This window comes from Chiloscyllium punctatum, chromosome 22 (genome assembly GCF_047496795.1).
Source record: "Chiloscyllium punctatum isolate Juve2018m chromosome 22, sChiPun1.3, whole genome shotgun sequence".
NCBI classification, from domain to species: domain Eukaryota; kingdom Metazoa; phylum Chordata; class Chondrichthyes; order Orectolobiformes; family Hemiscylliidae; genus Chiloscyllium; species Chiloscyllium punctatum.
The window spans coordinates 53,253,371-53,271,938 of NC_092760.1; the positions used below are offsets into that span (position 1 = coordinate 53,253,371).

Consider the following 18,568-nt stretch of genomic DNA (forward strand, 5'->3'; position numbering starts at 1 on the left):
TGGGAATACCTCCCCTACAATGGGACCTATCAAGTCGGGGTGCAGTGTGTGATTTGTTATCTTCAGCTTTTATTTCATGCCTTTAATAGTTCAGAGTGCTGGGAATGGGGCTGAGAATCCCAGTGTTTGGCCCTACCTGTCATCTTTTAAATGGCTCTGGAGTCTATCTGACTCTATGACTATTGTACATCCTATAATATTTTAGCGAGTAAAGAATAAGACTAGATTTTTTTTCCCATGCTTGAGACTTTAATAAAGTGAAGATTTGTATTTTGCAGGGGATGATTTATGTTGCTGACAGCAATCGGCTATATGCATAACAGTATAAAAGTAACAATGCCAACCAGTGGTCAGCAATGGTGTACACTGAAATAAATCCAAATCCAGCAGGCAAACAGGTTTTGTGGGTCAGTTCAAGTTGCTTACCTGTTCTTCTTTGAAGACATTTTTTCTGTCCTCATTTTGGTTCTTGATCCTAGAAGAACACCAGATGGTGCTATTATTACTGCTATTCATTAAGCATTGGCTACTGACTTGCACTATAAGAGAAAAAGTATGTTTTGAAAATAACAATGCTTTCATACTGGTTTGCAGTTAGTTCTATTCATCAATTTTCAGCTGCACAACAATAAAAGAACTGGAACTCTATGTAAATCAGTAATTCGATTTTATGGATGTATCTGTTTCTCAGTTACCTGTAATACCAGATTTTGGAACTTGGGCAATGTTTGCTTCATGTGTAGTCAGTAACATTTGGATACATCTACTGTGTGGTTAACATGGATTCTTTAAGCAGTTTAGCATTCATATCAAACAAACATGCAAAAGCTTCATTCAAATATGTTGATTGCTCATACATTATTGCATAGCAGGACTTCAGATAAGTTTAATTCGCATTGCATTAACAATAGAGTTCTTAGTTTGCTGTATGATTAAGGGAAAATGCATAAGCATTGCAGATGAGACAATGGAATCAAGGTTTCTCACTGAACTAGTCGCTAGGAACTGTCCTTACCATCTATGATTTCTGTTCATTTTTAGTAATAGTTTTAACTGTAGCAGAAGTGAGGAATGGGAGATTAACCATTTAAGCATTTGTATAGTTTTAAGATCTTAAATAAACTGTTCTTCATTAGCTTGCCAGTACAAATACTTGGATTATAATTACATTTTCAATGATTTTAAAAAGATACAAAAGTTATTTTAGAATCATATTCTCCCTTCTTTACATGTATTTAGTCAGAATTTCAGACTGCACTTAATCCTCATTTGAACATAAGAAATAGGAGCAGGAATGGCCATCTGGCCCATCGAGCCTACTCCACCACTCAATAAGATCATGGCTGATCTTTTCATGGACTCAGCTCCACTTACCCTTCTGCTCACCATAACCCTTAATTCCTTTACTGTTCACAAATCTGTCTACCTTTGCCTTAAAAACATTTAACAAGGTAGCCTCAACTAGGCAGGGAATTCCACAGATTCACAACCCTTTAGGTGAAGAAGTCCCTACGCAACTTAGTCAGAAATCTGTTTCTTCTTATTTTGAGGCTATACCCTCAGTTCTAGGTTCATCCGCCAGTGGAAATGACCTCCCAGCTCCTATACTATCTATTCCCCATATAATTTTATACATTTCTATAAGACCCCCGCCCCACCCTGCCATTCTTAATTCCAGTGAGTTCAGTCGCAGTCTACTCAATCTCTCCTAATAGGGCAACCTTCTCTGATGGAGGCAATATGTACTTGAAGTACCTTTTATATCATATAATATTACCTGTCCCTAGTTGCTGTTGGGAAGGTGGTAGTGAGCTGCCTGCTTAAACCACTGCAGTCAGTGTGTTATAGGTAGGCCCACAATGCCATAAGGGAAGGTGTTCCAGTGACCATGAAGGAACAGTAATGTATTTCCAAGTCCGGGTGGTGAGTGGCTTGGAGGGAACTTGCAGATAGTGGTTTTCCTATCCATCTGCTCTCTTAATCTTTATAGCTGAAAGTGATTGAGTTTGTAAGGTATTGTCTAAGGAGTTTTGGTGAGCTTCTGCAATGCATCTTGCTACTCAGTCGGTGGTAGAGGAAATGGATGTTGTGGCAATTTAGTGGGCTACCTTGTCCTGGATTTGTTGTTTTTGTGTACAGGAAATAGCTGGACAGTTTTCCACATTGTTGGGTAGATGCCAGTGTTGTAACTACACTGGAAGAGCTTGGCTAGGGGAGCAGCCAGTTCTGAAGCACAAGTCTTCAGTACTGTTGCCTCCAACTGTTTCTTGATATCACATGGAGTGAATCAAATGGGCTGAAGACTGGTGTCTGTGATGCTGGTGACCATTGTGAATGCTTCAGCCTTATGTTTGCACTGATCATTGAGGATGGGGATATTTGTGGAGCCCCTTACTCCAATGAGCTGTTTAATTGTCCATCACCATTCATGACTTTGTGTGGCAGGACTGCAGATCTTAGATCTGATCCACTGGTTTAGGTTCACTTAGCTCTGTCTATCATTTGCTGTTTATGTTGTTTGGCATGCAGATAGTTCTGTTTGGTAGCTTCACAGGTTGATGCCTTATTTTTAGGGTCAAGACTAGAGTGGTGCTGGAAAAGCACAGCAAGTCAGGCAACATCTGAGGAACAGAAAAATCGGCGTTTCGGGCAAAAGCCCTTCATCAGGAATAAGGCAGGGAGCCTCTGGGGTGGAGAGATAAATGGGAGGGGGTCGGATTGGGGAGAAGGTAGCTAAGAGTACAATAGGTGGATGGAGGTGGGGATGAAGGTGATAGGTTAGAGAGGAGGGTGGAAAGGAAGATTGGTGGGTAGGATAGGTCATGAGGATGGTGCTGAGCTGGCCGGTTGGAACTGGGGTAAGGTGGGGGGAGGAGAAATGAGAAAACTGGTGAAGTCCACATTGATGCCCTGGGGGTGAAGTGTTCTGAGGTGGGAGATGAGGCGTTCTTCCTCCAGGCATCGGGTGGTGAGGGAGTGGCAGTGGAGGAGGCCCAGGACCTGTATGTCCTTGGCAGAGTGGGAGAGGGAGTTGAAATGTTCGGCCACGGGACGGTGGGGTTGATTGGTTCGTGTGTCCCAGAAATGTTCCCTAAAGTGCTCTGCGAGAAGGTGTCCAGTCTCCCCAATGTAAAGGAGACCACATCAGGAGCAACGGATACAATAAAATACATTGGTGGATGTGCAGGTGAAACTTTGATGAATGTGGAAGGCTCCTTCGGGGCCTTGGATGGAGGTGAGCGGGGAGGTGTGGGCGCTTGTTTTGCAATTCCTGCGGTGGCAGGGGGAGGTGCCAAGAGGGGGAGGTGGGTTGTTGAGGGGAACGTGGACCTGACCAGGTAGTCATGGAGGGAATGGTCTTTGCGAAAAGCGGATAGGGATGGGGAGGGGAATATATCCCTCCTGGTGGGGTCCGTTTGTAGGTGGCGGATAATGCAGTTCATGCGGAAGTTGGTAGAGTGGAAGGTGAGGACGGGGTGGGGGGGGGGGGGGGTGGTTCTGTCCTTGGAGAGGTGGAGTTTGAGGGCGGGGGTGTGGGATGTGGATGAGATGCGTTGGAGGGGATCTTCAACCACGTGGGAAGGGAAATTACGGTCTTTAAAGAAGGAGGCCATCTGGTGTGTTCTGTGGTGGAACTGGTCCTCCTGGTAACATATACAGCAGAGGCAGAGGAATTGGGAATACGGGATAGCATTTTTGCAGGAGGTAGGGTGGGAAGAGGTGTAATCCAGGTAGCTGTGGGAGTCGGTGAGTTTGTAAAAATTGTTGATAATAAGTCAGTTATCAGCGATGGAGATGGCAAGGCCCAATAAGGGAAGGGAGGTGTCAGATTGGAATGTGTTGGTGAAGTTGATGAACTGCTCAACCTTCTTGCGAGAGCACAAGGTGGCGCCGATGCAGTCATCAGTGTAGCGGAGGAAGAGGTGGGGAGTGGTGCCAGTGTAACTACAGAAGATGGACTGTTGTACATAGCTGACAAAAAGACAGGCCTAGCTGGGCCCCATGGCTACCCCTTTGATCTGGAAGAAGTGTGAGGATTCAAAGGAGGAAATGTTAAGGGTGAGGATCAATCTTAGGTACGATTGGTGCTGCTCTTGCCATGCTATCTTGCACTCTTCATTGAAACATGGTTGATCCCCTGGCTTCTCTTGCGGGGAAGGCAGTAGAGCAACAATGGCAGAAATTTCTGGGTGTAATTGAGGACACAGTACAGAGGTTCATCCCAAAGAAAAGATTATCGGGTAGAGGTGGGGGTTAGTGGAGGTTGGGGGGCCAGGAGTACTGGACAGCCATGACTGACAAAGGAAGTCAGGAAATGTATCAAAGAAAAAGAGAGAGCCTATAAAGTGGCCAAGAGCACTGGGAAACCAGAAGATTGGAAAGGCTACAAAAACAAACAGAGGATAACAAAGAGAGAAATAAGGAAGGAGAGGATCAATTACGAAGGTAGGCTAGCCGCTAATATTAGAAATGATAGCAAAAGTTTATTTCAATACATAAGAAACAAATGAGAGGCAAAAGTAGACATTGAGCCACTCCAAATTGATGCTGGAAGGCTAGTGATGGGAGATAAGGAAAGAGCTGAAGAACTTAATAAGTACTTTGCGTCAGTCTTCACAGTGGAACACATGAGTAATATCCCAACAATTAAGGAGAGTCGGGGGCAGAGTTGAGTCTGGTAGCTGTTACAAAGTGAAAGTGCTAGAAAAGCTAAAAGGTCTAAAAATTGATAAATCTCCTGGCCCCGATGGGCTACATCCTAGAGTTCTGAGGGAGGTGGCTGAGGAAATAGCGGAGGCATTGGTTGCGAGCTTTCAAAAGTCACTGGAGTCAGGGAAGGTCCCAGATGATTGGAAAATCACTGTTGTAACCTCCTTGTTCAAGAAAGGATCAAGGCAAAGGATGGAAAATTATAGGCTGATTAACCTAACCTCGGTTGTTGGTGAAATTCTAGAGTCAGTCGTTAAGGATGAGATTTCTAAATTCTTGGAGGTGCAGGGTCAGATTAGAACAAATCAGCATGGATTTAGTAAGGGGAGGTTGTAGCTGAAAATGTGTTGCTGGAAAAGCGCAGCAGGTCAGGTAGCATCCAAGGAGCAGGAGAATCGATGTTTCGGGCATCAGCCCTTCTTCAGGACTGATGCCCGAAATGTCGATTCTACTGCTCCTTGGATGCTGCCTGACCTGCTGCGCTTTTCCAGCAACACATTTTCAGCTCTGATCTCCAGCATCTGCAGTCCTCACTTTCTCCACCTAAGGGGAGGTTGTGCCTGACAAATCTGTTAGAATTCTTTGAAGAGGTAACAAGTAGGTTCGAAGGAAACAGTGGATGTTATCTATGTAGACTTCCAAAAGGCCTTTGGTAAGGTGCCTCACAGAGGCTGCTAAGTAAGGTGAGGTTCCATGGTGTTCGAGGTGGGCTACTGGCATGGATTGAGGATTGGCTGACTGACAGAAGGCAGAAAGTTGGGATAAAAGGCTCTTTTTTGGAATGGCAGCCTGTGACAATTGGTGTCCTGCAGGGTTCGGTGTTGGGGCTGCAGTTGTTCACTTTATATATTAGTGATCTGGATGGAGGGACTTGGGGGCATTCTGGCAAAGTTTGCTGATGGTACAAAGTTATGCAGACAGGCAGGTGATACTGAGGAGGTGGGGAGGCTGCAGAAAGATTTAGACAGTTTAGGAGAGTGCTCCAAGAAATGGCTGATGAAATTCAACGTGAGCAAATGTGAGGTCCTGCACTTTGGGGAAAAGAAAATACAGGCAAGGACTATTTTCTAAACAGTGAGAAAATTCATAAATCATAAGTACAAAGGGATCTGAGAGTGCTCGTCCAGGATTCTATGAAGGTTAACTTGCAGGTTGAGTCCATGATTAAGAAAGTGAATGTGTTGCTGTCATTTATCCCAAGTGGGTTGGAATATAAAAGCAGCGATGTGCTTCTGAGACTTTATAAAGCAGGAGAAAGTGAGGACTGCAGATGCTGGAGATCAGAGCTGAAAATGTGTTGCTGGAAAAGCGCAGCAGGTCAGGCAGCATCCAAGGAGCAGGAGAATCGACGTTTTGGGCATGAGCCCTTCTTCAGGAATGAGGAGAGTGTGCCAAGCAGGCCAAGATAAAAGGTAGGGAGGAGGGACTTGGGGGAGGGGTGTTGGAAATGCGATAGGTAGAAGGAGGTTAAGGTGAGGGTGATAGGCCAGAGTGGGGGTGGAGGCGGAGAGGTCAGGAAGAAGATTGCAGGTTAGGAAGGCGGTGCTGAGTTCGAGGGATTTGACTGAGACAAGGTGGGGGGAGGAGAAATGAGGAAACTGGAGAAATCTGAGTTCATCCCTTGTGGTTGGATGGTTCCTAGACGGAAGATGAGGCGTTCTTCCTCCAACCGTCGTGTTGCTATGGTCTGGCGATGGAGGAGTCCAAGGACCTGCATGTCCTTGGTGGAGTGGGAGGGGGAGTTGAAGTGTTGAGCCACGGGGTGATTAGGTTGGTTGGTCCGGGTGTCCCAGAGGTGTTCTCTGAAACGTTCCGCAAGTAGGTGTCCTGTCTCCCCAATGTAGAGGAGGCCACATCGGGTGCAGCGGATGCAATAAATGATATGTGTGGAGGTGCAGGTGAATTTGTGGTGGATATGGAAGGATCCCTCGGTGCCTTGGAGGGAAGTAAGGGGGGGGGGTGTGGGCGCAAGTTTTGCATTTCTTGCGGTTGCAGGGGAAGGTGCCGGGTGTGGGGGTTGGATTGGTGGGGGGTGTGGACCTGACGAGGGAGTCACGGAGGGAGTGGTCTTTTTGGAACGCTGATAGGGGAGGGGAGGGAAATATATCCCTGGTGGTGGGGTCCGTTTGGAAGTGGCGGAAATGATGGCAGATGATACGCTGTGTGTGGAGGTTGGTGGGGTGGTAGGTGAGGACCAGTGGGGTTCTGTCCTGGTGGCAGTTGGAGGGGCGGGGCTCAAGGGCGGAGGAGCGGGAAGTGGAGGAGATGCGGTGGAGGGCATTGTCGATCACGTCTGGGGGGAAATTGCGGTCTTTGAAGAAGGAGGCCATCTGGGTTGTACGGTATTGGGACTGGTCCTCCTGGGAGCAGATGCGGCGGAGACGAAGGAATTGGGAATATGGGATGGCGTTTTTACAGGGGCAGGGTGGGAGGAGGTGTAGTCTAGGTAGATGTGGGAGTCGGTCGGTTTATAGTAACTGTCCGTGTTGATTCGGTCGCCCGAGTTAGAAATGGAAAGGTCTAGGAAGGGGAGGGAGGAGTCTGAGACGGTCCAGGTGAATTTGAGGTCGGGTGTTGGTAAAGTGGATGAACTGTTCAACCTCCTCGTGGGAGCACGAGGCAGCGCCGATAGAGTCTTCGATGTAGTGGACGAAAATGCAGGGGGGCTAGTGCCAGTGTAGCTGCGGAAGATGGAAGCACTAGTTAGGCCCCATTTAGAATACTGTGTCCAGTTTTGGACCCCACACCTCAGGAAGGACATACTGGCACTGGAGTGTGTCCAGTGGATTTTCACACTGATGATCCCTGGAATGATAGGCCTAACATACGATGAATGGCTGAGGATCCTGGGATTGTATTCATTTGAGTTTAGAAGGTTGAAGGAAGATCAGTAGAAACTTACAAGGTAATGCATGGCTTAGAAAGGGTGGACGCTGGGAAGTTGTTTCCATTAGGTGGGGAGACTAGGAGCCATGGGCACAGCCTTAGAATTAAAGGGGGTCAATTTAGAACGTAAATTAGGAGACATTTCTTCAGCCAGAGTGATGTGTCTGTGGAATTCATTGCCACGGAGCACAGTGGAGGCTGGGACGTTAAATGTCTTCAAGGCAGAAATTGATAAATTCTTGATCTCACAAGGAATTAAGGGTTACGGGGAGAATGCGGGTAAGTGGAGTTGAAATGCCCATCAGCCATGATTAAGTGGTGGAGTGGACTCGATGGGCCGATTAGCCTTACTTCCACTCCTTTTTCTTATGGTCTTATGGTCTTCATGGTAATGGTTAAGTGGGAATATGCAGGGCCATGAGGTTGCAGATTGTGCTGGAATACAATTCTGCTGCTGCTGTTAGGCCACAGCGCCTTAAGTATGGCTAGTTTTGAGTTGCTAGATCTGTTTGGTCTTTCCCACTGAGCATGGTGATAGTGCCACATATCATGGAGTGTGTTTTCAATGTGAATGTGAGACTTAATCTCCACAAAGTCTGTGTGATGGTCACTCTTACTGATACTGTCGTGGATAGATGCATTTGCAGCCGGCAGATTACAAGGATGAGATCAAATGATTATAATTCTATTAGTTTTAAAATGGTTATGGAAAAGGATAGACCTGATCTAAAAGTTAAAGTCCTAATTTGAAGTAAGGCTAATTTTGACAATATTAGGCAAGAACTTTCAAAATTTGATTTGGAGGAAGCTACTCGCAGGTTGGGAAGTGGGAGGGCTAAGAAAATGAGAGTTGAGAGACAGTATGTTCCTGTTAGTGTGAAGGCAAGACTGGTAGGTGTAGAGAATGCTGAATGACTGAGAAACTGAGGCTCTAATCAAGAAAAAGAAGGAGACATATGTCTTGTATAAACAACTGCGATCAAGTGAGTCTCTAGAGGAGTATAAGGGCAGTAGGGGTACACTGGAGGGATCAGGAGGGCAGGTGGGGACATGAATGAGAACATTGGCAAATAGGGTTAAGGAGAATGCAAAGAGATTCTGGAAGTACATTAAGGGCAAAGGAGTAACTAGGGAGAGAATAGAGCCCCTTGAAGATCATCGTGGCCTTCTATATGTGGAACTAAAGAAGATCAGTGAGATCAGAATTTACCGTGGAGAAGGGCATGGAAGTTAAGATCCCTGGGGAAATAAATAGTGATATCTTGAAAAGTCTTCTTATTACAGAAGAGGAGGTGCTGAAGGTCTTAAACATATAAAGGTAGATAAATATCTGGACCTGATCAGGTGTTTCCCAGAACTTTGTGGGAAGCAAGGAAAGAGACTGCTAGGCCCTTTGCAGAGACACTTGTATCATGGAGAGCCATGGGTGACGTGCCAGAGACTGGAGATTGGCTAACGTGGTGCCGTTATTTCAGAAAGGCTGTAAGGAAAAGTCAAGGAACTATCGACTGGTGAGTCTGACATTGGTAGTGGCTAAATTGTTGGAGGGGATTTAGTGGAGTCACAGGTAGATAGGATAGTAAAGAAGGCATTTTTAGATTAGATTCCCTACCATATGGAAACAGGCCCTTTGGCCCGACAAGTCCATAGCGACCCTCCAAAGAGTAAACCACCCAGACCAATTCCCCATATTCGCCCCTGACTATGGGCAGTTTAGCATGACCAGTTCACCTAATCTGCACATCTTTGGATTGTGAGAGAAAACCAGAGCACCCGGAGGAAACCCACACAGACACGGGGAGAATGTGTAAACTCCGCGCAATCAATCACCCGAGGTTGAAATCGAACCTGGGTCCCTGGCGCTGTGAGGCAGCAGTGTTAACCACTGAGCCACTATGACACCCAAGTCTTTCCTTTATTGGTATGCTTTCCTTTACTGGTCAGAGCATTGAGGATAGCAGTTGGGACATCATGTTGCGGTTGTACAGGATATTGGTTAGGCCACTTTTGGAATATTGCGTGCAGTTCTGATCTTCCTCCATTGGAACGATGTTGTGAAACTTGAAAGGATCCAGACAAAATTTACAAGGATGTTTGTGTGGGTTGCAGGATTTGAGCTATGGGGAGAGGCTGAATAGGCTGGAGCTGTTTTGCCTGGAGCGCCGGAGGCTGAGTAGTGACCTTACAGAGGTTTATAAAATCATGAGGTATGGATAGGGTAAATAGGTAAGGTCTTTTCTTTGATGTGGGGAAGTCCAGAACTAGAGGGCATAGGTTTAGGGTGAGAGGGATAGGTATAAAAGGGACCAAAAGGGCAACATTTTCACACAGAGGGTGGTGTGTGAATGGAATGAGCTGCCAGAGGAAGTGGTGGAAGCTGGTACATTTACAACATTTAAAAGGCATCTAGATTGGTATGTGAATAGGAAGGGTTTAGAGGGATATGGGTCAAGTGCTGGCAAATGGGACTAGATTAGGTTGGGATATCTCTTCGGCATGGATGAGTTGGATTGAAGGATCTGTTTCTGTGCTGTACATCTTAGATTCTATTTACATGCATTTGAAAAGGCAAGGGCTAATTAGGGATAGTCAACATGGCTTTGTGTGTGGGAAAGTGTGTCTTACTAACTTGATTGAACTTTTTGAAGAGGTGACAAGGTTGATGAAGGCAGAGCGGTAGATGTGATCTATATGGACTTCAGCAAAGCATTTAACAAGGTTCTGTGCAGTAGACTGATTTTTAAAGTTATATCACATGGGATCCAGTGGGAGCCAACCAATTTGATGTAAATTTGGCTTGAAGGTAGGAGACAGAGGGTGGTGGTGGGGGTTGCTTTTCGGACTAGAGCCTGAGACTAACGGTGTGCCACAAGAGTTGGTGCTGGATCCACTGCTCTTCATCATTTTTATAAATAATTTGGATGTGAACATAGGTGGTATGGTTAGAAAGTTTGCAAATGACACCAAAACAGGTGGTGTAGTGGTCAGTAAAGAAAATTACCAGAATCAATATTGAGAGATAAGATCAACTCTTACTTGGAGCATTCTGGATTAATCAGATTTTGTTGGCATGATTTTGTTCAGGGAAGGTCATGTCTTACTAATGTAATTTGAATATTTTGAGGAAGTAGACATTTAGGAGGAGCATGTGAGACTGCTTAGATCAAAAGATAAAGGCAGTGATAATGGTGGTAAAAGAAAGGTATGTGAAATAGGTGTAAAAGTTGGCTATGAAAAGGAGTCGACAGCATTAAAAACTCACTATTTCCAGCTCCTTTCAGTTCAGAAGAATTTGTGCTCATCTCAAAATTGTGATTCTGACTCTGTTTCTATCTACATAAATGTTGCCAGAACTACTGAGTTTCTTCCTGTTTTTATTTCAGGTTCCCAACATCTGCAATATTTTACTTTTATTTAATGCCCTGTTTGTTACTTTAGCCAGTTAGATTAGATTACTTACAGTGTGGAAACAGGCCCTTTGGCCCAACAAGTCCACACCGACCCTTTGAAGAGCAACCCACCCAGACCCATTTACCCCTTCACCTAACACTACGGGGAATTTAGTATGGCCAATTCACCTAACCTGTACATTTTTGGATTGGGGGAGGAAACCAGAGCACCTGAAGGAAACCCACACAGACACTGGGAGAATGTGCAAACTCCACACAGATAGTTGCCTGAGGCGGGAATTGAATCTGGGTCTCTGGCGCTGTGAGGTAGCAGTGCTAACCCCTGTGCCACCGTGCCGCCCACTAAGGTGAATTCGCATTCCACCATCTGCCATGGCAGGATTTGAACCCAGGTCCCCAGAACACTCCCTCATTTGGAATTGAAAGATCGATCCCATACCTTTATTCAGATATGAGAAGTGAGTTTTTTTGATGTTGATTCTCTCAAATAAAACTACCTAAAATAGATCACCATGTCATCACCTCATTGCTGTTTGGAGAATTATGGTGTCTGCAAAACAGCTGCAATGTTTACAACAGTCCCAGCACTAGTTTGTATGTCGCCCAGTATCAAGCATTTTATACAGATGTACTAAGATTCTATAATCAATACAAAATGTTTTGTTGTTGAATTTTTGAATGGTTGAAGGTGAGTAGGGAAGTCTAAGAGGTGTTTCAAATTTCTCAATGGTATATGTATACATTTTCTTCAAATTATTGGTGTTAGGAGCAGTGTATTGTCTTCCTGGTGAGAAAAACATATAACTTACATAAGTTATGCTTTTGGTATACAAATATTAGATCCTTTCATGAGATTTAGGATTGCTAATTCACAGTTAGCCTTTGTGACATTGTTGCTGAGACTTCTTGATGGTTCAATGGCTTAGGCTGTTACCACGAACAATTATTATTGATGTCTGGATCTGGAGGCAAATATCGGACAAATCAGCTGAGAATGTTGAATTTCCTTTCATGTAAGAACATTAATCAATCAAATAAGTGTTTGGTAACAAATGCATAGGCACATGATGACACTACCAATGTTGGCTTTTTATTTTAGTTTTTATTATTTTAATGTCAACACAAATTGCACCCATATATAATCTGCATGTAACACTAAAATGCAAGAATGAGGTAAAATGATGATACAATTAATAGTTTGGAAAAATATTATGATGCAGTTGGTAAGACAAATATCATGACTCATGGAGGTGGTATGCTCGAAATTAAATCCTATTATTCCCAGAATTGTATAAATGTGAAACATTTATCTCTCCATAACTTAAACATTACGCTTTCTTAAATGTTCCCCTTCACAAACAGGTACACAAAGACAAACATGACATACATATTAAGGGTGGGAAAATGGAAACACAATTTGACAGCACCAACTTGGACCATGGGATTCAATGAGTTTTATTTTCTTTAAATTGTTTTTTGTTCTTGCTGGAGACACAATGTTGTCTACATACCGATGCTGTCCTACCTTGGTTGACAGAGAATTTGTCCTTTCAGTGTCTTTGAAGGTATTTTAGTTTTCTCTGCAAATTCCCTGTTGAGAAGAATGAGTGGAAAACAGCTAGCTGTCTGTTATTGGAAACTTTCCTAGATCTCTACACAGGGACTGAGAGAGACAGAGAGGGAGACAGAAAGACAGACAACAGATTTTTAAAAATACCTTTCTTTGCAGGTTGGGCAGTTCTCTGATGAACATTTCAGCACATGGCAATGCTCACCTGATCAAGCGCCAATCATAGTGTTGTTGTCAAGCAGCTTCATGCTTTTGCTCTCACTGTTCCAAGGAAAATACAAGATTGTATTTAACTCGAGATGTGATCCCCAAACATGATTTTTCGAAACTACAACTATCCCTTTGCAAACTCTCCTGGATTTAAAACAATATCTTCCTTTTTTAGTCTGCTATCCAAAAAGTAGGAAATAAAAAGATCTGATTTTTACATAAAAGACAAATGAAATTTAAAACTGAAATTGTGAATCATTACAAATTTGCGTATTTATGTCACACCTTTTTTGCAGCAGTGATTTAAAATTGCTGCATGATGCCTGGGATTAATAATGGACTAAAGTACACCTTTACTACCTAACATAGTCTCTGCTGCTTGCTGTGATGGTTCATGCTACCAATAAAACAAGGTTTGCAATCTGTCATAATAGTAGTAAGATATGAACAATCAACTTTTGGCCTCCATTGTTTGATTTTAATATTTAAGACCTTTGTGCACTAAAATCCTTTTAAAAAAGATAAAAAAGGTCTTAAAATGTAATAAACTGACCAAAGTTCAAAAATTATTGGAAGTTAGATCTGGATATTCAGTTTGAATTACACATTTTGGATAAGCTTCACATGTTGGAGATGAAAGACTTAGTTGTAAATTATGCAGCTCAGAACACAATGAGGTACAAATACATGAGGTACCTATATTTTAAGCTATGGTAGATCAGAGAGAAAGATGAACCAGGTCTGGAGAAGGCTTACGCTTTCTGTGTTTTCTCTCATTCTCCCTCAAAGACCATTACCCAGAGGAAAGCAAATTGGAGAAATATCCATGCACTAAGAACTAAGATATATCTACAGTTTTCACTGCTGTTGAGGATACAATTGTGGTGTCAGGTTGAATCTAGTACCTCAAAGATACCCCAAAGCTTTAAAATTTCAGATTCTTTTATCATTTTTTTAACTGGACATGCTCCACTTTTTGATCTTGATAACTGTAATTGTGTGTTTGATGCAGCCTCTTTATTTTACTTGGTGTTAGCAACTAATAAAATTGCTCCTTTTGTTTTCTACTCAAGAAACTTTGTAATTTGATTCTGATGAACTGCATTTTTATTTCAACAAGTTATAACTGCATGTTCAAAATAATTCAAGTTTTGCTGTGGCTAACTAACAGGATTAAAAAGAGGGGTGGGGGGCACTATACACTCCTCTCCTGGTCATAGCATATCATTCTGTCTTATTCTCTCTTGAACAATTTTCACTACGTCAAACTACTCATTTCAGTCCCTCTGTTATGAATGCCACCCAATTACTGAACATACTTCCTGTATATTACTTTCCAACGTAAATTCTGGATTATCAGCATAACTAATCATTGTACTTTGTCTTTTTTCAGCTCCAGAAGTTCTCAGTGCCCATCAGTATACCCAACAGTGTGACACATGGAGCATTGGAGTCATTATGTATACATTGTAAGCAACATTTTGAAGGGAATTAAGTGTAAATGTATCCCATAGTGTGCATAGATATGCATTTTTATATTTCCTGAGTTGCAAAGACTCATCAGTAATTAATAGGCTAACTGAAAGATGTTTCAGAAAAATTCTAAATAATTTCAAAATCTGTGTCTATTCAGTGTATTTGAAACTTTTGAGCAAGTTACTGACATGACCTAAAACACCACAATTGGTAACATCATCGCTCAAAGATATAAAAAAAAGTTTATTTTAGAACTATCGTGGTTTAGAGAGATGGCTAGAAGATAAATTAATATTTCTTGTATTTCTATTCTATCTTTTGTCACAGTCAAATTCCACTTGTTTGTTTTTCCCTTCTATTCCCTGACTTCCATTTCTTTTACAGTGCCCAGTTTTGCCAGTTTTGACTAGCCTGAGTCTGCTATGTTGTTATAACAGGCATGGCTCTGCTGCTTTTTTTAATAGTAGACAGGCAGGAGGCTGGAAGAACACAGCAGGCCAGGCAGCATCAGAGGTGCAGAAGTCAATGTTTCAGGTGTAATATTGACTTCTGCACCTCCTGATGTTGCCTGGCTTGCTGTGTTCTTCCAGCCTCCTGCCTGTCTACTTTGGATTCCAGCATCTGCAGTTTTTTTGTCTCTAGTCTTTTTTAACAGTCCAGATCTGTTGCCTTATTTTCTTGCAGATTGATTACCCTGTTCCTTTCTTTCTTTGAACTGCTATTTGATTATCCAGCTGCCAGTGCACCTTGTTTTACAATAATTATTTTTGATTATCATTTGATTTTTTTTAAGCCACATTGTCCAATATGAATTCCTACTCTATGTGTTTACAGAATTTCTCTTCTTCCCTTTTTCTGAACACTCATTCCCCGCTGTGTTGCTCAATTTTCCAACTGTGTCCTTTTTAACCTTCAGACTCTCACCAGACCAAAAGCATTCCAATTTTTTTCCTGCTCCAATCCTTTATTCTTTCAACCTCCTGAATACTTGGAACTCCCATTACCTCCAGCATCCCCTAACTCATTTATTGCTCATCCCTCTAACATTCAGTGTTTTGCCCATTGCTCACTGCGATTCCTTGTAGGAGCAACATAGTTGTGACAAAACCGTGGTTGTGAGGTGGTCCCAACATTTGGAAGGATTGAATTGTAATTTTCAGAGAGCTTTTTGCTAAAGTTGAATTATTTTTATTGTGATTAGTTCCAGAATATGTATGTAGGTTTTGCCAGTCTCCTTTAGTTTGACATACTTTGGTATTAATAAAAATGACTTTTTAATTAAAAATATTTTTTAATCCTACTGAAAATATAACTAATTCTTTTCAAAACCATAATTAAAATTATGATGGATTAATTTCAATTGAGAAAAATCTTTTATAGTTCAAACATAAAAGCTGCAGTATGTGTATAATTAACACAAACTGTCATTTCTAGTTAAAAATCACACAACACCAGGTTATAGTCCGACAGATTTATAGTCCAACAGTATAAACTCCACAACCACCTGATGAAGGAACAGCACTCCAAAAGCTAGTGCTTCCAAATAAACTTGTTGGACTATAAGCTGGCATTGTGTGATTTTTAATTTTGAACATCCCAGTCCAACACTGGAATCTCCAAATCATGTAATTTCTTTTCTGTTCCAATACTTTTTGAAGCACAGACAAGCATCCATGATCTCTGAATGCTTCTTATGGATATGATCAAAATATAGGATCTTGTAGCTCTGAGCAAAAAAAAAATTTCAAGCCCTGGCTTTTGACAAAGGCTAGTGATTTGTGTTAAAAGCCATATATTCATTTCCATTGCCCTTTTTTTGATCAAACATATTATTTTAAATATCAGTTTTTTTGAATACTGAGGGGGTAAAGTGATATGAAATTGTCTGAAAGAAAAATATTTTGTTTGAATCCATTGGTTTGCTTGTTTTCTTCGCAAATTAGTACATTTGCCTGACTGGTCATTCAGGCTTAGTTATTTTTATAATTTTTTGTACTTCTCAATGTCATTTTTGAAGCTGTTTTTCTCACTTCTGTTTCTTTACTTACTACCTCTTCAATCCTAACATGCACCTATTTCATTTTGAGCCAGTCAATTATATACAGCACCAGAAGTGTGATGGCTAAGGTCTAGCTGTCAGAGGAAGTGATGTCAAGAAGTGAAAGGACAAACAATTGAAATTGTTAATGAAATTATAGTGAAAGTTGATGAAGGGAATGTGGTGGATGTTCATATGAAGTTTAAGAAAGTGTTTAACAACCTGCCATGTAAAAGGTAGTTAACAAATTTGGGAATCGTGAATGAAAGGATCAACACTGTATTGGATTAAAAAACATCATTGACTTAAGGATCAAATAATCAAGTTGATAAATGGCTGGAGATGGTAGAACAGGTTATTCTCCCAACAGTTAGTTCTAAGATCTTTTTGTTTTTAAATACATAAGTAACTTTGATATTGGATTACAAAATTAAATTTCTAAATTTGCCAGTATATCAAACTGAATGCCAGACAGTGAGGATGATCTGTGACAGGTCACAGACTAGTAGTATGGGTGAATAAATGGTGAATGGAATTTAACGCAGTCAGCTGTGTTATGATACATAGAATATACAGTACAGATGATCTCTTTGGCTCATTGCTGTTTTGGTAGTACAGATTCATTAAATGTACAATAATCCCCCTTCCCAGCACTTGATCCATTGCCTCGAATATCATGACATTTCAAGTTAGAGTCATAGAGATGTACAGCATGGAAACAGACCCTTCGGTCCAACCCGTCCATGCGACCAAATATCCCAACCCAATCTAGTTGCGCCTGGCCCATATCCCTCCAAACCCTTCCTATTCATATACCCATCCAAATGCCTCTTAAATGTTACAATTGTACCAGCCTCCACCATATCCTCTGGCAGCTCATTCCATACATGTACCACCCTCTGTGTGAAAAAGTTGCCCATCTGGTCCAGATCCTGTTGTAATCTGATGTAACCCTCTTCGCTGTCCACTACACCTCCAATTTTGGTGTCATCTGCAAACTTACTAACTGTATCTCTTATGCTTGCATCTAAATCATTTATTTAAATGACAAAAAGTAGAGGGCCCAGCACCGATCCTTGTGGCACTCCACTGGTCACAGGCCTCCAGTCTGAAAAACAACCCTCCACCACCACCCTCTGTCTTTTACCTTCGAGCCAGTTCTTTGAGCCATTTTAACCATGGCTAGGTCTCATTCAAGTATTGTTTTAAAGGTTGTGAGGTTACTGGCCTCAACTTGGCGATAGTGAAGACTGCAGATGCTGGAAAGTCAACTAGAAAAAGCGGCAGTTCAAGCAGCATCTGAGGAACACTGGAGTCAGTTTCAGGTGAAACCTTTCATCAGGGAAGGGGCTGAGAAATAAATAGGGAAGGATGGGTCTGCGGGAAAGGTAGGTGGGATGGCGATAGCTAGATGCAGGTAGAAGGTGATAGTGATTGGTCTGTGGGAAGGGTAGAGTGGATAGATGGGAAGGAAGATAAACCAGTAGAGTTGGGTTAAGGGGCGGGGTGGCGAGGGAGTGCTGGACCTGGGATGAGGTGGGGGGTGGGGAGATTTGAAAGCTGGTGAATTCTGTGTTAAAGCTGTATGGTTGTAAGCTCCCAAGGTGGAAGATGAGGTGTTGTTCCGCCAGTTTGTGTGCATTCCAGACCCCCACCACATTATAAGTGAAAGAAACTTTCCTCAACTCTCTTCTAAACCTCTGGTCTTTCACCTTAAAATTGTGCTACATTGTTATTGATCCTTCAGGTAAGCGGAGCAGCTGATTTCTAATTATACTGTCATGCCCCTCATAATCTGTATACCTCTTTCAGATGTTCTCCTGACCTCCCTACTCCCAAACTTTCCCTGCTCCAAAGACAACAACCTGAGCTGCAGCTCTCTTTGTTGCTAAATGCTCTATCCCAAGTAATGTCCTGCTGAATCTCCTCTCTGCTCCCTCCAACTACATTCTTCATATAGTGCACTTACTAGAGGTGTACACAGTATCCAGCTGTGGCCTACTGAAAGCCTATGCAGCTCAACGTAACCTTTCTATTCTTATAATGTATGCTTCAACCGATAAAGGGATTTGTGGACAAGCATCCAAAATCTCTTTGTTCCTATTGTCCTACTGTTCATTGCGTATTTCCTTGTCTTGTTACTTCTAAGTAGCATCACCTTATATTGATTTGCTGGCATAGTTCTAAACAGTGTGCTGGGTCAGTGGAACCAGAGAAAATGCATGTATTTATCTTGAAGACGGCAGGACATATTTAAAGAGCATTTAA

At 42.4% G+C, this 18,568-nt stretch overlaps 1 protein-coding gene across 7 annotated transcripts in view; it reads left to right on the forward strand.

The window, feature by feature from the left end:
• Positions 1 to 18,568, forward strand: part of stk33 (serine/threonine kinase 33) — a 196,192-nt gene that overhangs the window by 130,368 nt on the left and 47,256 nt on the right. For all 7 annotated transcript variants that reach the window (XM_072592337.1, XM_072592332.1, XM_072592333.1 and 4 more), the window contains one exon: positions 14,180 to 14,255. In XM_072592337.1, the coding sequence (XP_072448438.1) occupies positions 14,180 to 14,255 (76 nt within the window). The remainder of the gene's footprint in view (positions 1 to 14,179; positions 14,256 to 18,568) is intronic.